The sequence below is a fragment of the Podarcis vaucheri genome (assembly GCF_965113315.1).
Source record: "Podarcis vaucheri genome assembly, chromosome: Z".
NCBI lineage: Eukaryota > Metazoa > Chordata > Lepidosauria > Squamata > Lacertidae > Podarcis > Podarcis vaucheri.
The window spans coordinates 12,704,502-12,722,042 of record NC_138758.1 but is presented as its reverse complement, the minus strand read 5'-3'; the positions used below and the strand labels follow the sequence as shown (position 1 = coordinate 12,722,042).

The window sequence follows — 17,541 nt, the reverse complement described above, 5'->3', positions numbered from 1 at the left end:
TCCAGGCAAATACTTAGAACTTAGTTGTCTTAATTAGAGAATGAAATCAAAGGGACTGAGAAGTGCTTAACTATGGGTTGTACTCAGTGATTGCACAGCACATCAAATGAGTTTTTCAATGGTGGTGGAGATATCAATACTGGCAGAGAAATCCAAATTTCTTTTGCTCTGGGCTGGGTCTTTGGGCAGCGGTGTTGTTCATCTAGCAGCAACGCTGACCTCTGACATCCTCCTGTCACCTGTGGAGTGATGCCAGCATTGTTCAAAAGGTGCAGAGATTCCCCTTCTGCCCGCAGATGTGCTGGTAGAGATTCACCAGGCAGCAGGCAGTAGAAAGCCTGAAAAGAGGATGTTCCAAGGGTAAGTTGGGGTTGAGCTAGTCTGGGATCCATTGGATCCCAAGCCAGTGCTGCTGCCATCATGTCTTGGCTTTGGACCTATGGCTGTGCCAGCTCCAGGTCAGAGCATCAATAAGTCTGTCCTTCACCTTCCACTCTGGCTGCCACTCTCTGTAAAAGACCCTCTGGGCTATGTGGGCGGCTATGTCTGCTTCCTAAATTCATGAGATTTCTTGGAAAAAATTATCACCAGCTGTCCCATTCTTTTAAATACACTTTCTGAAGGGGGGGGGGAGCACTTTTCCCCAGTGAGTTCCACAATCTGTCTCTAACTTTCCCCTCTTGAATGGTTTGCTTAGAGATGGTCTGAAGTTCTACAGCTGAAGCAGCTTTGGATTTGTATGCTGTCTTGGGAAGCCATATGAAAGCTGCTCTGAGATCCAGGGAGTAAGGTCTAAGTAAAGTAAAGTAAAGTGAAAACACTTATGGGATTTAGTTTACTTACACCTGTGATAAACATCCTAATCAATCTCTTGAAGCCTTCCCCATGAGTTTCTGAGTCTTGGGTTGTCCAAGGACTTCTTCACACTTGACATCTTCTCCTACACAGAAGTTCAATCCATTCTGGGGTAGATGAGCAGTGGTCCAAGATCTTCATGAAATACATGGGAGATTCTTGCAACAAAACCAGACCAATCTCATGATAGAAATGCAAATAGGTTGAGCGCATGAGCTTCACTCAACTTGTCTTCAGGGATCAGTGAATTAAAATGGTGGTTGTTTGCCTATTAAGCTAGGTGTTCCCTTTTCTCCTTGTAGCCCTATCAATATTCAGCTCTATGTTCCAGGATGTGTATGAAGCCAGTTGGGAATATGGCTTAGATTGAGCCCAAGTACTTCCAGACACAACAGTTGGACACCCTTGGTTTCCTCTTCGGTATGCAGTTCCTTAAATTTTCAGCAGCAAGTTTTCCAGGAGGGGGAGGGGGAGAACAACTACAGGAAGAGTGAACCAGAAGGCACCATAATGTTGGTTCCAGGTTGCAAAATGCTCTCAATGGGTCCTTCTTCTTGCAATTGTCACTTGGTATTTTGTCCAATCTCTACCACTGATGAGAGATAAAAGTTAGAGGAGTAAGGAGTCAATGGAAGCTGCTGATACCTTGGCTCACTCCAGTCGCTGGCTGATCCTCTTCCTCAGAGCAGGTGGAAATGGCAGGAGCAGCAGCAACAGGGCCCAGGCTGCTCTGGTGATCACCGCTGGCCCTTGGTATGCCCAATGGTCCTTGACATCTGTCCTGGCACACACAGAGGTTTTCATGTTGATCCTCAGAATTTTGACATGTGAATATCTTGTGAATGCTGCAACTGTACTCCACCCCTTTCCATTTTTAAATTGCATGCAGTTTTGATGAATTAATTTCTGCCAGGGAACTGCAACCAATCCCAGGTCTCTCATGATTTCACATAAGATCACCCCATTTTGTCCAGCATTCTGCTCTTACAGTGGCAACCAGATGCCTATAGGAAGCCCAAAAGCAGGACCTGAATTCAACAGCACTTACTTTACCTTGCTGATTCACCTGCTTAATGCATTCACCAATCTATTGGATTAATGCACCTATTTCTCAATACACGCTTGTTCCATCAATGCATTACCTTAATTTGTTTATTGACTAACGCTTCACTAATGTTTACAGGTATTTCTTAAAAATGTCACCTATGATAATCTCATAAAGAAGAAGAAAGGAATGTCAAAAATAAGGGGTAACTCCATCTTGCATCCCTTCTTCAAAGTTGGAGGAAAATCACCTGTTCAAGTCTGATCTTTGTGCTTGAACTTCATGCCCGTCACTTGGACTCGATTTGCTAGCGAAATTGTTCTGTGTCTTCCATCACATGTCTTTTATTTCCCGGCCCTTTATTGTCTACCTCTGTTTGGCTCTTGGAGAGAGATAATTGGGCAAATGATCGACATCAAGTCATTTGTTAAAAAAGAAGTGTGCTTGTTTTATCTGAGCAAATAATTATCTGGGAAAGTGCTTGAATCTTGCTTTTTCTTTTTCTTTTTACAAGACCTAGTACTCAGATATTGTCAGAATACTGTCAAATAGTTCAAGGTCTGTCAAGGTATGTTGGCAAATCACATTAATAACTTGTAAGGACTTCTCTTTCTTTCCCCCATGTCCGCTGGAAATTCTGAGATGTCAAGGTAGGTTTTCACTGGTCTGTTTAGATGCCACTGGGGCTACAGCATAAATGACAAAGGCACATATGGGAGTGCACACAGGTCTCTCCTATGCACATACACAATTATGTAACACTGTCTAAACCACAATCAGTCCACCAAGCATTGTGCCTATGCAACCTGCATCAATAATAGCAGATGATCTATCAGAGTGCCATACACTTCTCTCTGATACAGCATTTATTTTTTCAATACTGGGTTGGAAAAATCAGCTAGTTGCATTGTTTTTAGGAACACAGGAAGTGGCCTTATACTGATTCAAACCATTGTCTACCCTGATTGGCAGTAGCTTTCTAGGGTTTCACATAGAGGTATCTCTCAGCCTTACCTGCAGGTGTTGAGGACTGACCGTGGGAGCTTCTACAGTGGTACCTTGGGTTACAGAAGCTTCAGGTTACAGACTCCGCTAACCCAGAAATAGTACCTTGGGTTAAGAACTTTTGCTTCAGGATGAGAACAGAAATCGTGTGGCGGCAGCGGGAGGCCCCATTAGCTAAAGTGTTGCTTCAGGTTAAGAACAGTTTCAGGTTAAGAACGGACCTCCAGAACGAATTAAGTTCTTAACTGGAGGTACCACTTTATATGCAAAACAGATACTCTAGTGATGAGCTGTGATCTTTCCCTAGCAGCTGTAGAGGCCAACCACTGCAGGCAACTGAAGCAAAGTTTGGTCTCACTGTAGCAAACTACCACTTGGTGAAATTGTTGCCTGCATTCAGTCCCCAAACAAACTAAGCAAAAATCCTTCCTCCGAAAAATATTCTCATAAAGGAAAGTAAAATGTGCTTCATCTCACTATATCATTAAACAATAAGATACATGGCATGCCATCCCAGGCATGTCTACTCAGTAGTGAGCCCCATTGAGTTTAATGGGACTTATTAATATAAGTTTGCTAAGGATTGTGGCTTCTAAGCACATTCTTATTTCAAATTAAAAAGTAATGCAAATCAAACACCTTTTGTAGCAGAGATAATTATCCTAACATGAATGCCAAATCACGGTGAACAGAACGGAACAAAGCTGAAAATCAGAACCCTGGTATCTAGAGAAGCGAAGTATGGCATTTGGCATGCAATGCTACTTACCATATTTCTTCACTATTCTAAGAGAATGTTTACATGTTAACTTTTCATCCACAGGAGTAAGGTAATCTGTGATTCAAGAGTTCACAGATATCACTGACTTCTGTAGGGCCTTTGCTTAAGATTGTAAATCAAGAGAGAATGCAATCTTCTACTAAAGCCTTGGTAGCTATGTACAATGAGCATTGGTACTCACCTGTGAATACTGAGAATCCCAGATGAATTTTGGGAATGTCCAATAATAGATATATCCCCACCCCTCAAAACACACACACTCTGGGGGCATTCACTACAATAATGATTTAGCTGAGCTTCAACATTCACTTTGCATCTCTTGAGTTTTAGGATATTTACACAATTTGCTTGAGATTGTCAATATACAAACTGTATATTGGAATTCATTCTTGAGGAAGCATCAGTTCAATATACATAGGGACACAGGAAGAGCCAGCTGGAGTGGGCCAATGGGTAAATGGATTTTAAAAAACGTAGGCGGGGGAAATGACCCTACTGTGAATGTCTACTATAGACTTCCAAGCCAGACTGAAGACTTGGATGATGCCTTCCTAGAGCAGGTTACCAAGCATTCCAAAGGGAGAGATCTAATAGCCATGGAGGACTTCAACTACCCTATATGTGCAGGAATTCGAACTCACTCTGTCAATAATGTAAGCTCCAGAAAATTCCTGAATTGCCTCACTGGCAATTTCCCAAAAGGTGGAAGAAGCAACAAGGGGATCATCGGTTGGTGCATTGCCAAAATAAACTTGAAACAAGCCTTGAAGCACCTCCCTGAGGCACCCTTAAAACATCTGCTTAGCAACAAGAATTCTCCCCAGCAACAGGTGTCTTAGGGCATTCTGTAAGGCAGTCAGTGTTGGTCAGTGTGGCCGCCAGAATATGTGAAAGTCTGTGAGCCTGTCTCTCTGGCTGAATGGCTGAAGGGAGCAGAGTATATAGTTCTGTTTCTTATTTTATATTTAGACCGGTAGTATTATGCAACTTGTAATGTAAATAATAAAGACTTTAGAGAAGAACTAGATGGGTGATGTGGTTATTCCTATCACAGACATTCACCAAGAGAGGGCTGGAATGCTGCTGCTGTGAAGATGCAGGAAGACTTTCTGAGGAGCTTTGCTGAGACAGAGAAAAGGAACCCCTAAGTGTTGGTGCTCATGCACTAACATCATCTATCTTGGGCCTGGTCCTCACCAACAGGGAAGAACTGATTGACGAAGGGAACCTTGGGAGGAAGTATTCATGTCCTTTTGGGTCTCATGATACAGAGACAAGGGAAAGGCGGGAAGCTGAGTGTAGTTGGACATGCATTCTGGACTTTAAGAAGGCCAATTTCAATAAGCTGAAGGAACTACTGGGTTGAGATCCCATGGTCAGAAATACTCAAAAGAAGTGAGTCCAAGATAGATGATAGTTTCCTAAAGGTGGAAAATTGAAGGCACAAATGCAGACAATTGCAACAGGAGAGAGAAGTGGGAAGCATTTAAAGAGACTGGTGTGGCTGCATAAGGAGCTTACAAATGAGCTAAGATCTAAGAATGACATGTATAAGAAAGGGAAGAAAAGGGAAAGATTATCACTGGTCAACAACAACTTTGTTGTCTGCGTTTTTTCAGATGATTTAGGATGAATCTGATGCGCTGAATCCAAAAATCACATTGGTTTTGCTCAATCAGGTCAAGTTTTTGAGCTATGGCCACATGTCCGTTTTTTTACATTTTTGTTCACATGTACGCTTGTGTGGAGCATCTTAGAAGCAGTTGGTGGGGGTAAAATGCCATGTCGAATAATTGTTTTGATTGGAAATGATTGTTTTAATGACAAGAAGTATTCAGGTCTGATAGTTCTGGGTGTTTATGTCGAAAAGGGATCAGTTTGAAGACATAAAACTTCGAAATCTTCCATAAATTGGTGCGGCTGGGATCAACAGAAAGAACCGGAGCAGCCTCAAGTATCCTGATCTTCAATCAGCACGTCGTCCTGTAGCTCATTGTGATGAAATTCCAGTGCCTATCTTCGGAGAACTTCCTGACATTAGAAGAAGAAGTGGTTCTTGAAGATCCATTTTCCCAAAAGGAGTTGAATGATCTAGCTCATGACCTCAGCTTGTCAAAGGACTCTGCCAAACTGATGACATCCAGATTGAAGGAAAAAAACCTCCTCTCTGACAGTGCTCGCACCAGCTTCTTCCACAACAGGCATCAAGAGTACCTCCGTTTTTTCTCGGAAGAGAAGGACTTGGTGTACTGTGAATATATTGTGCAGCTTCTGCTCAAGCTTGGAGTGCCACAGTACGAGTGCCCAAAGATTGAAGACTGTTCATTGACAGCAGCAAGCGATCACTGAAATGTGTTCTGCTACACAACGGCAACCAGTTTGCCTCTCTACCCCTGGCTCACTTGAGTACACTGAAAGAGAACTATGAAGCGGTGAAGTATGTGCTGGAGAAAATTGGTTATGATCAGCATAAGTGGTTTATTTGTGTTGACCTGAAGATGGTGAACTATTTGTTGGGACAACAGTCTGGCTTCACCAAGTACCCATGTTTTCTGTGCATGTGGGATAGTAGGGACCGTGCTCAGCATTACACGAAGAAGGACTGGCCTGTGCAGGAGGAACTGATGCCTTGCAGAAAAAGGAACGTCATCAACGACCCTCTGGTGGACAGAGACAGAATACTCTTCCCACTGCTGCACATCAAGCTCAGCTTAATCAAGCAGTTCACCAAGGCTTTGGACAACGATGATGACTGCTTCACTTACTTGTGCCAGGCTTTTCCAGAATTGACCATGGAGAAGTTGAAAGCTGGCATCTTTGACGGTCCTCAGATCCGTCAGCTCATCAGAGATCCAGAGTTCGGAAACTCAATGAACGAAGTGGAACTGGAAGCATGGAAGGCATTTGTTCTGGTAGTGAAGAACTTTCTTGGCAACAATAAGGCCAGAAACTACGCAGAACTTGTCAACAACATGCTGACTGCTTTCAGAAACCTGGGCTGCAACATGAGCGTCAAGATGCACTACCTGTTTTCACATATGGACCGGTTTCCTGAGAACCTGGGTTCAATGAGTGATGAGCAGGGGGAGAGATTCCATCAGGGCATGAAAGAGATGGAGACCAGGTATCAGGGTGGCTGGGACCTCCCTGCCGCTGAGCATTCCAGGAGTTCCAAGAAATGGAAGTTCAAGCCCTGAAGTTTGAAAAATGGTGAAGCAACATGCAATTTACGTGTACTTACCTTTATCTATGCCCACCATTCAGTTTACAGTAAACCTGACCTGATGGAGAGAAACAGATGCCATTTCCTGATTCAGCAGTGCAAAAATACCCTAAATCAGTTGTAGAAATCTAGACAACATTCAAAAAGTAAAGAAAATTGTTGCCCAGTGTTATAGTTTCTTAAAGGTGGAAAATTGAAGGCACAAATGCAGACAATTGCAACAGGAGAGAGAAGTGGGATGCATTTAAAGAGACTGGTGTGGCTGCATAAGGAGCTTACAAATGAGCTAAGATCTAAGAATGACATGTACAGTGGTGCCTCGCAAGACGAAATTAATCCGTTCTGCGAGTTTCTTCGTCTTGCGGATTTTTTCGTCTTGCGAAGCACGGATGCACCCTAGTACTGTATTATAATGGGATAGCGGGCAAAGCACAAAGTGGGTTGCTCCCCAGCAGGAGGAGTTTCCCCAGCCTGGAGGATCTGTTGCTGGGAAGAGGCAAAGACACCCCCTCCCACCTTCCCACGAAAACAGCCCCCCTTCCTCTGTTGCCAAGCCTTGCCGCGTCTTCGCTCGGCCAAACTGCGTCCCACATCAAAGCCCCAGCCTGCTCCTCTCCCTCTCTCTCCACGAGGTGCCAAAGGAAGTTCGAGCCCAGGAACCGAGGGCAGACGCACGAAGTGTCCGGCGCGGACTCTCCCTTGCTCCCCCCGTTACCTTGCACCACGCCGCCGGGCTCCCCACAGTCTCGGCAGCTGCTCCCGGCTTCTTCCCACCCCCGCAAAGGCGCCCTCGTGGCAGCCCAAGCGCAATGGATGCCTCCTTCTCCTCCTCCTTGTCCCCCTCCTCCTGCCTTCGCACAGTTAGGGCAAAATGGAGCAACCACGTGGGGAGGGGGAGAGAGAGAGAGAGGCAGAGGCGGCGGCGCAGAGACCCAGCCAGATCCGCCCACCTGCCTCTTCTGTGCCCTCTCCAGAAAAGGATCCCTCTGGAAAAGGTAGGTCGCTCCCTCGCTTGCTCCCTGACAGCCCAGTTCCCGCTTCAAAAGGAAACAAACTCGCAAGACGTTTCGTCTTGCGAAGCAAGCCCATAGGGAAATTCGTCTTACGAAGCACCTCAAAAAACAAAAAACTCTTTCGTCTTGTGAGTTTTTCATCTTCCGAGGCATTCATCTTGCGGGGTACCACTGTATAAGAATTGGAAGAAAAGGGGAAGAGTATACACAAATGAAGGAAGAGTATACATGAAGAGCCAACAGTTGCAGGGAGAAGGTCATGTGAGCAAAAGCACAGAATCAGCTCACACTTGCAAGAATGGTAAAAATAATAATAAAGGGTTCTTTTGCGATGTTTGAAGCAAGAGGAAGAACAAGCAAGTAGTGGGTCCTCTGCATGGAGAAGATAGAGAAATATTGTTGGGTGACAGAAAGAAGGTGGACTGCTCAACACCCATTCTTCCTCTGACCCAAAAGGTAACCTGTGTCCAACTTAGTGATAATAGAATAAACAAAGGAAGGAGGAAGCAGAAACCCAAGATAGGAAAAGAGGTGGTAAGAGAACACCTAGTTACTTTAAATGAATTCAGATCTACAGGGCCTGATGAGCAGCACCTAAGGTTACTAAGGGAGCCTGCAGCTTTAATCTCAGGGCCTTTTGTCTATAATATTTGAGAATTCCTGGAGAACAGGTGAGGTCCCTGCAGACTGGAGGTCAAATGTTGCCTGATAAGTCTTATTCTTCATGAATTTATCTAATCCTCTTTTAAAGCCTTCCATGTTGCCTGACACTATAAATATCTACTACCTGATCTTTTTACTAGAGACAGCAAGAACTGAACCTAGGACCTCCTGCTCTACAAATATCTGGTCCATGTGCCTTATGGTCCACCAATCCTCATTTTGCCCAGAAAGTCATTTTGAACAAATGTCCTCCTGTCCTACACCTGATAACATAGCAGGTGTGGTCAGTAGTAGACATCATGGGGCCAAAATGGGGTTTGCAAGCTCCCAAATGTAGCTAATCATTAGGGTTTGCACCCACACAGCTTAATTCCAAGCCATGTGGGTGAAAATGGTCATCTGATGTCATTGGGATTGTCAGGTGACTGAGAGTTGGGCAGCCCTGCCAAACTTAGCCAGCAGGGGGTGGGGAAGAGAAGGACTGGTCTGGTGACCAAATCCAGTTCCCCATCATTGCATTAAATTATTCTCCTCCAAAGGATGGACAGGAGTCTGGCTTGGCCTAAGGCCCAGCAACCTTTTCACGCTGACTTGAGCCAGCTGCATGGAGGCTGCTGACATGTGCACATTCTGCTGTTTCACAGAGGTGTTCAGTAGAATCTCTGAGATCCTTCCACATTAGATTCCCTGAGCGTCAAATTTAACCAGACTGTCACTTTATTATTATCAATACATCACAAGCATGAGAAGCACAGAGTGGGAGGAAATGTGTGGGTTAATAAATACTTATTTAAGTTTATAATAAGAACTTGGTATGAAAGATTAGTGTAGGTAGGTGCAAAATTACGAAGTGCCAAACCAGAGATGTAAAGGCGGAGGAAGCCTTGGAGCAGAGAAGGTAGGGGGCCTCCCATGAGGAAAAGTCAGAAAAACAGACCTGTCATTAAGCATGCCCCTATTTTAAGCCCATTATGTGGAAACAGGTCCTGCTGATTTAACAGAATATCATGGTAGTTATCCAGCAAGGGCTCTGACATGAATGCAGGAAGGTGTTTGTGTACGCTGGGATGTTTCATGTATTTATGCAATTCAATAGTTCTTTGTTATCATGAGATCATTTGTTTCTATGCTTTAGAGGAGGGGTTTTAAATATGGGTAACGGTGTCTACGTGACAGCAGGAAGAGGACTGAACTGGAAAAGCCAAGGCCATAAAATACCAGGGATTTGCATGGACCTCTTCTGTATAGGACCAATAGGGTTGCCTGTAACTTTTCAGTTAAAATGAAATAACCTAAGTGAGTCATGCATGCCCATTATTTTCAGTGGACCTATTCTGGATAGGAGCAACACTGGGAAACTACCCAATATGTCTAGGTTTGGGAATGAGAACGTGGAATGCTGTTTTTAGCTCCTGTGCTCCTTACTTAAAACTTTTTGATTGCTTCTCTCTTTTCTGTGGTGTTATCATTTCCCACATTTGTTGCAGAGTGCCTCAAGTTGGTTTTTGTTTTGTTTGTTTGTTTTTTGAACAGGACAGCAGGATAGAAATATTTGCAATAAATAAATAGATCACATTAAGCACAGGAAGCTGTCTTAGACAGAGTCATTCCACTGGCACAAAAAGCTCATGTTTTGGCAGCAGCTTTCCAAGGTTGCAGGCAGGAATTGTTTCCATCCCTGTCCGGAGATGCCAGGAATTAAACCAAGCATCTTTTGTATGCAAGGTGGACAGGATACTTTTTCATAAGGTATGCAGTGCTGATGTTCTTATTTTTTGAATCATCATCCTCAGGCGGTGGAAAATCTTGGGCCAGATTCCTAGAAACTGTCCTTGTTTCTCAATTTGATCCTTTTACATGGTTTTGTATGTTTTGTGGTATTTTATGAATTGTGACTTGCCATTATTTTTATTGATTATAATTTATTAACTCTTTATTGTAATTGTTAACTGTTTAATTACCATTTGCTGACATTTAATTTTACTGTTTACTTTTATATTCTAATGGATTATTGAATATTGATTTATTTCATATGTTTTTTATTTTAAAGTTATGTTTTTATTATGACTTTTTTGTATTGGATCAGATTGTTATTAGGTATATGATCTTTATTGTCTATTTTGTTGTTTCTTCAGCTTGTAAACCGCCTTATGTGCAGTAATATAGAAAGGCGCTACACAAATTAAAGTCAAATAATTTAAAAGAATAAATTTAAGTTGTTCTGGAATAACCATGAAAATCCAGGGGCAACTGGTTTAAGAACGAATCCAGTAAGTGTGAATTATGATAGGAACATAGGAAGCTGTTTTATGAAAAGTCAGACCATTGACACACCTAGTTCAGTTTTGTCTACACTGACTATTAGTGGCTCTCCAGGGTTTCAGGAAAAAATTCCTACCATCCTGACATGGAGACACTAGGGATTGAACCCAGGACATTCTGCATGCAAAGCATGGATTCTATCACTGAGCTACAGCCCTCCCCTATATAGCTTAGACACTGAGGATATTAATGGGCAACTCCAGAGGATGGTAGTACCATTCAACATTTGCTGGGCTGCCAAGACCAGTCAAGGACCCACCACTTCAAAAGGACTAGTCACCTGGGAAGGTTGAAAGGAGAGCAAGAGAATTCTTGATCTGCTTGCCCCGTGTCTTGCAAAATCCTGAAGCCAACTCTGGAGCATTTCCTTGAAGGATGTGTAATCTTTGAGATGGGGATGGGGGGAGGGGGATATTGCTTGAACAATTGCGGCTGAACTGTCTTATTTACAGTAGGGAATAAATGCTTTTAAAGTGTTTTACACAAAGACATTACTGTCTGCAATATTAAATGTTTATAAACTGTCATTTTAGAAAAAGAAGCTATTTTGAGCAGAAGCTATGGGCAGTGCCAAAAGATGTCTCCAAAACATTTGCCCAAGAGGGACAAAACAAAGAAAAAAGAAAATAAGAAAATTGGGGGAGGCCTATTTCTGTTTCTTTTTATATCAAAAAGCAACAACATGCCAGCCTTTAAGCAGTTTTAAAGGGCACCGTTAATTCTTTGATGAAAATGTGTATACATCTGGCACCAACAACTGGCTTGACCCATATTATATTCCCAGGTGACTTGGCCTGGATGATGGAGGTTTAGAGCTGATGACTGCTGGTTCTTAGGAGCAGCTTTTGTGCTCAAAAACAAACACACAATAATGCAAGCAAGCAAGCAAGCAAGCAAGCAAGCAAGCAAGCAAGCAAGCAAGCAATTTGCTGGTTCAGAACAGGGAAATATAGGTTCTTATTTCCATTTCCATTTTATATAAAGGGTAAACAAGCACCAGCTTAATGGTGGATAGCATTTGGCCAGCACAGATGGCCAAATACAAAGAGCTCCTCCGGAGCACCCAAACACTTGGGCATTTCCAGGGTTTTGTTTGTTTGTTTACTTCCCCTGCTTAACAGAAGTTCCTGCATAATTAATTCACTTAATTTATTGCCACAAGAAGTGGTGATGGTCTCAGAAGCTTAAATGGCTCTAGAAAAGGACATGGCACATTCAGGGAGGGTAAGGACCTATAAGGAGGAGGGAGGGAAGCTGTGACCCCTCCAGCTGTTGCTGTACTACCACTCATATCACCCCTGCCCATTGACCCTGCTGGTTGGGTCTGATGGGAGTTAGAGTCCAGCGACATCTAGAGAGGCACAGATAGGTAAAGGTAAAGGGACCCCTGACCATTAGGTCCAGTCGTGGCCGACTCTGGGATTGCGGCGCTCATCTTGCTTTATTGGCCAAGGGAGCCGGTGTACAGCTTCCAGGTCATGTGGCCAGCATGACTAAGCCGCTTCTGGCGAACCAGAGCACTGCACAGAAACACCATTTACCTTCCCGCCGGAGTGGTACCTATTTATCTACTTGCACTTTGAGGCGCTTTCTAACTGCTAGGTGGGCAGGAGCAGGGTCCGAGCAACGGGAGCTCACCCCGTCGCGGGGATTCAAACCACTGACCTTCTGATCGGCAAGTCCTAGGCTCTGTGGTTTAACCCACAGTGCCACCCGCGTCCCTTAGAGAGGCACAGATAGGGACTAGCAAATCTGTCAACTGCAGTTTCCTCTGTTTCTCATTCTTCCAGTCATAAGCTCAGTTCTCCGCATTTCCTCATCAATTTGCAATTCTGTTTTAAAAGCCCTCATAAAAAATCTTCAGCATTTTAGCACAATATAATGTTTGTATGCAACTTTGCCTAACACATTTTTGCAATGCAATTTCCCCTAATATAATGTATTTTTATATGTCATTTTCACAAGTTGTTGTTGTTGTTGTTTAGTCGTGTCTGACTCTTCATGACCCCATGGACCAGAGCACGGCAAGTACATGCATCTTCACAAGTACATGCATTTTAATCCAAAATTTGCCCCACTACTGTATATGAATTTTTGTACATACAGGTAACTCTCAACTCCTGCTTGCTTAACATGTGCAATTTTAATTTTACGTGGTTGAATGCTGGCTGGCTGAAATCACACAAATTAGATGCATGGAAGGTGGAGAGCTGAAAAGCTCTTTTTGCACAGGGTCTTGCATGGATTCTGGATGGGAGAGCTCTCATAGGAACTTGGGCAGCCCTGCAAGAGAGCCTGGCGCATACTCAGAGTCTGCTAACCAAGTCTGAGAGCTTAAAAACCCTATACATTGCTTGGAGGGAGTAGGTAAGACCTGTCTGGTTTTCTGGCTCTGGGTGAGGCTTTTCAAGAGGGGACAGTTTCAAGGGGGTGACTTGTACTTTTGCATATAATTGCCATTCCTGGAATGTGACCCCTGCAAAAGATGTGAGCTGTCTTGTATTACTTGGCTGGACAACCGCACTACAAAACTAGGAGAAGTGCAAATTTCAAAGAAGGGCTGTGTTTTGGTTTGCACCTTGCATTGGAAAATACGAATTAGATGGGTTCACTTTGTACTGTGAACTGAACTGACTGAATCAAATCTCACCCAAATCCCTAACAACAGGTTCCCCAAACCTGACATAGAAAGAACGGATGGCAACCATGGATGGACTTTTCCAAAATAATGCCCTGATTGTGGAACATTTCCCCTAACCTTGTGGGTTGTTTTTTTAGGAGACAGAGACTAACACTTTCTTTTCTGTCCAGGCATAGATTTTGTTTTCCTTGCTGTGGATGTTTTTGCTGTGGATACAGTTTTGCTTGCTATATGGACCCTTGTTTTGTATGTTGGTTACGTCACATTCTTAGGTTTGATAAGCCAATGCTTATTTTATCTTTACAAGCAAGGGAGAGGTACAAAGCTTTCACATTGTGTGAGCGTCTTTGGGTCATGCAGAGCTTTGCTGGAAGCCAAATGGAATGTTTTGGTGGTTGGATTTGGATCCTGGACTTTCAGCTGCATGTCCATGTTATAACTGAAGTCTATATCTGGTGTTTTTAAGCATAAGAAAAGACCTGCAGCTTGATCAGTCCAGCACCCTGTTCTCACAGGGACCAAACCAGATGACAAGTAGGGCCAGCATTCTCCTCTGCTTGGCATGAATGAAGAGAATCTGACTTATTAGGAAAAAGCAGACCTGCTAGGTCAAGATCCTGTCCAATGCAGCACCCTGGCTCTGAGAGTGACCAGTTGGATGCATCTAGGAAGCCCCCAAGCTGGAAAAGAAAGCAATAACTTGCTCTCACCATTGTTCCTCAGTGACTGGTATTTCAGAGGCATAGTGCCTTTGATTATGGAGGCAGTATATGGTCATCATGAATACTATCCACTGAGAGCCAATATAGTGTAGTGGTTAGAGCAACAGACTAGGCCCTAGGAGACCAGAGTTCAAACCCCCACTCAGTCTAACCCCTCCTCTTTTTTAAATGGAACCCCTTATATGGGATTTGTATATAAATTTTCCCTTGGCTCTTTTTGCTGACCCATGTAGGACCAGCATGTATAATTGGCCCCGTGAATATTTGACGTTTTCTCCCCTTATGGCTTTGATCTATAGGCTACCACTAAAACGAGGCTGCATTTTAAGCTGCATTTTAAACTGTATTCTAACTTACATCAACTGGTTGTTGTTGTTGTTTTTTAAAAATGTTTTTACTGTATTTCTATTCAGTGTTAGCCGCCCTGAGCCCGGTCTTGGCCGGGGAAGGTGGGGTATAAATAAATTATTATTATTATTATTATTATTATTATTATTATTATTATTATTATTATTATTTACCTCACATGTTTGTGAGGTAACTTACCTCAGTCTAACTCACCTCACATGTTTGTTCTGTAAGGATAAAATGAGGGAAGGGGAGAACTGTGTATGTATGCCCCTCCCCCACTCTGTGCTCCTTGGAGGAATGAGAGGATATAAATGTAAAACCAACCAACCAGCCAGCCACATCACATTATTCAGAGGCAGTAAGATATCTTTTTACCTAGACTCTCAAAAGAAGGTTGTGATCTGCTTCAAATTCTACTCCTTCTGGACACCTTACCTAATATGACAGTATGAACAAGAGTATGAACAGTATGAACAAGTATTTCAGAAACATCGGTTACACTATAGTAAAGGTTGGGCTACGGAATAAGCCTTTGAGCTCAAATGTATACTTGGATATTTCCCCAACCCTAGCTTTTATTCCCGGTGGTAATGACTAGAGAAGTGAAGAAAATGGCATAAAACTTCCTTTGTTTTAATCATATACAGCTTTTGCTGCTATCCAATATGATTAAAGTAAATGATTATTGCACTTGCTCTGCTGATAGAAGCATCATTTATGAAGAAATTCAGGGGGGAGCTGTATTAACTGCCTGCACGTTTCCCCATCAATAATCTTCCTGCAAGTGGGTTGGTTAACTACAGAAAGTAATTACAAATTATTGTTGGCTCTTTTTTTTTAAAGAGTAGATTGCATGGAGGGGGGAGAAGAACAGCAGCCAAGAGAATTTAATGGAATTCTTCAGGGTATTACTTTTCAATTAATGGGATTAATTTAATGAAATATCCCTTTCCTAGCTGGGTTATTAGATTTGACAAAGGGCTGTGAAACTGAAACATGCATTGTATTGCAGGAACAAGCCATGGGTTTATGCACCCTCAAACAATGCACACCCCAATGCCTAACTGCGTAGCATCATCACAATACCTGCTGGTGGGGAAAACTTCTATGCACCTTTTAGTCAAATCCATAGCATTCAACACATCTCCAATGAGAATAGGGATGCCCTACTTTCCTATACAGTCATACCTTGGGATAAGTATGCTTCCGATTGAGCGCTTTCGGGTTGCACTCCATGGCGACCCGGAAGTAACGGAGCACGTTACTTCTGGGTTTCGCCACGCATGCATGTGCAGACGGTCAAAATGACATCACGTGCATGTGTGGAAGCGGCGAAATGCAACCCGCACACATGCAGACGCGCTATTGCGTCTTACGTTCTGTTCGGGATGCAAACGGGGCTCTCGAACAGATCCCCTTCTCATCCCGAGGTACCACTGTACAGGGCTGCCTTCAGGTGTCTTCTAAAGGTTGTGTAGTTGCTTATCTCCTTCGGTCACATAATACCATACTCTCCAACATTCTCCAGTGAAAATAAGGATGTCCTAAAGAAAAGTGGGACATTCTGGGATCAAATCAGAAACTGGGACGGCTTCAGTAAATCAGGGACTGTTCCTGGCAAACAGGGACACTTGGAGGGTCTGCAAATCTCGAAGGCAGGAGGTATTTTGTCAGGGAAGGAAGTAGAAACCCTACTTTAAAAATTCAACATGGATATTGTTTCTTTCTTTCTGACAAATCACAAACTGAGCATCTGGTTATTTAACTATCCTAGTATCCATTAACCTGAGCTATATACAACAATATGTATTAAAAATTAGCAATGAAAAATTATCAGCTTAAAGAGCCAGCAAATTCAGAAACAATATGATTTTTTAAATGTATCTTTCTAAACTTAAATACTCCCCCTCCTCATTTTCTTAGTGTTTAATATATAACTTGAGAAAATTAGTAATTCATTTTCAGCAAAGGTCTTGGCAATCTAACACATTTGAACGCGCACGCGCGCGCGCGCACACACACACACCCACCCACCTTATTTTCAAACAAGCTTATTTACATATCTGAACTCTGATTTTTTTGGAAATACTCAGTGCCCTGTGCTAGATATGCAACCGAGACACAAGGCTAACATTTGGCAACCCTGGCTGGGATCTGAAGAGTGAATCCTTGAAACATATCTGCCTGCCGCACCTACCAGAGGCCACATACAAACGGGGACAGACTGGCCCAGTAAAAACTGCTGGTGTATAAGCAGAGACTCATATAACCCATCCCACTCAATCCATAACCCATCATATAACCACATCCAACTCAACGAATGCAACAAGAGAGGATTCCTTGGATTGCACCCAACGAAGTAATACTCAGAGCAGACCCAATGCCATTAACAGACCTCAGTTAACCATGCCCACTAATTTCAGTGGGCCAACTTTGAGTATGACAAGCATTGGATGAAACCCTCAGTCTGGTTTCTCCTCTCTTTCTCTCTGTTAGTTAAATAAGGACCCAGGATTGATTGCAACGGTAGCAGTGCAAAGGAAGGGGGGAAGAAGAAAAGAAAAATCCCCCCTCCCTGAGCCTTGCAAGCTACTGGACAAGCAAGTGACTTGAATGAAATGGTTTCAAGATGGTTTCTCATCTTCCAGGCTCTTTTTTCCCTGATGCATAAAATAACAGCCTTGCCGATTACTCTTGACTAAGGTACCCGATTGTGGTGACATTGAGGCTGACCTTGGAGTCACCTCCCCCGCTGCCGCACTCTCCTTTGTCGTACCACCATTTGTTTTTCAATTTGTCCAAGAGGCCTTGCTCATTCAGTTTTAATACTGCCAGGTTAACAGCATTTCTTGAAACGATAAAACATAACTCGTAAGAATAATGCACAGATGCTCGGTTAAAGTCGTTAAAAAACGTATAA

At 43.1% G+C, this 17,541-nt stretch overlaps 1 protein-coding gene across 3 annotated transcripts in view; it reads right to left on the bottom strand.

Moving 5' to 3' along the window:
* GRIA3 (glutamate ionotropic receptor AMPA type subunit 3) overlaps positions 1-17,541 on the bottom strand; it is a 209,648-nt gene that overhangs the window by 24,531 nt on the left and 167,576 nt on the right. For 2 of the 3 annotated variants that reach the window (XM_082207234.1, XM_082207233.1), the window contains one exon: positions 15,103-17,469. In XM_082207234.1, the coding sequence (XP_082063360.1) occupies positions 17,310-17,469 (160 nt within the window). In that variant the 3' untranslated portion in view covers positions 15,103-17,309. Of the gene's footprint in view, positions 1-15,102; positions 17,470-17,541 lie in introns of those variants that run through there. The other variant, XM_082207235.1, reaches the window with a different exon arrangement.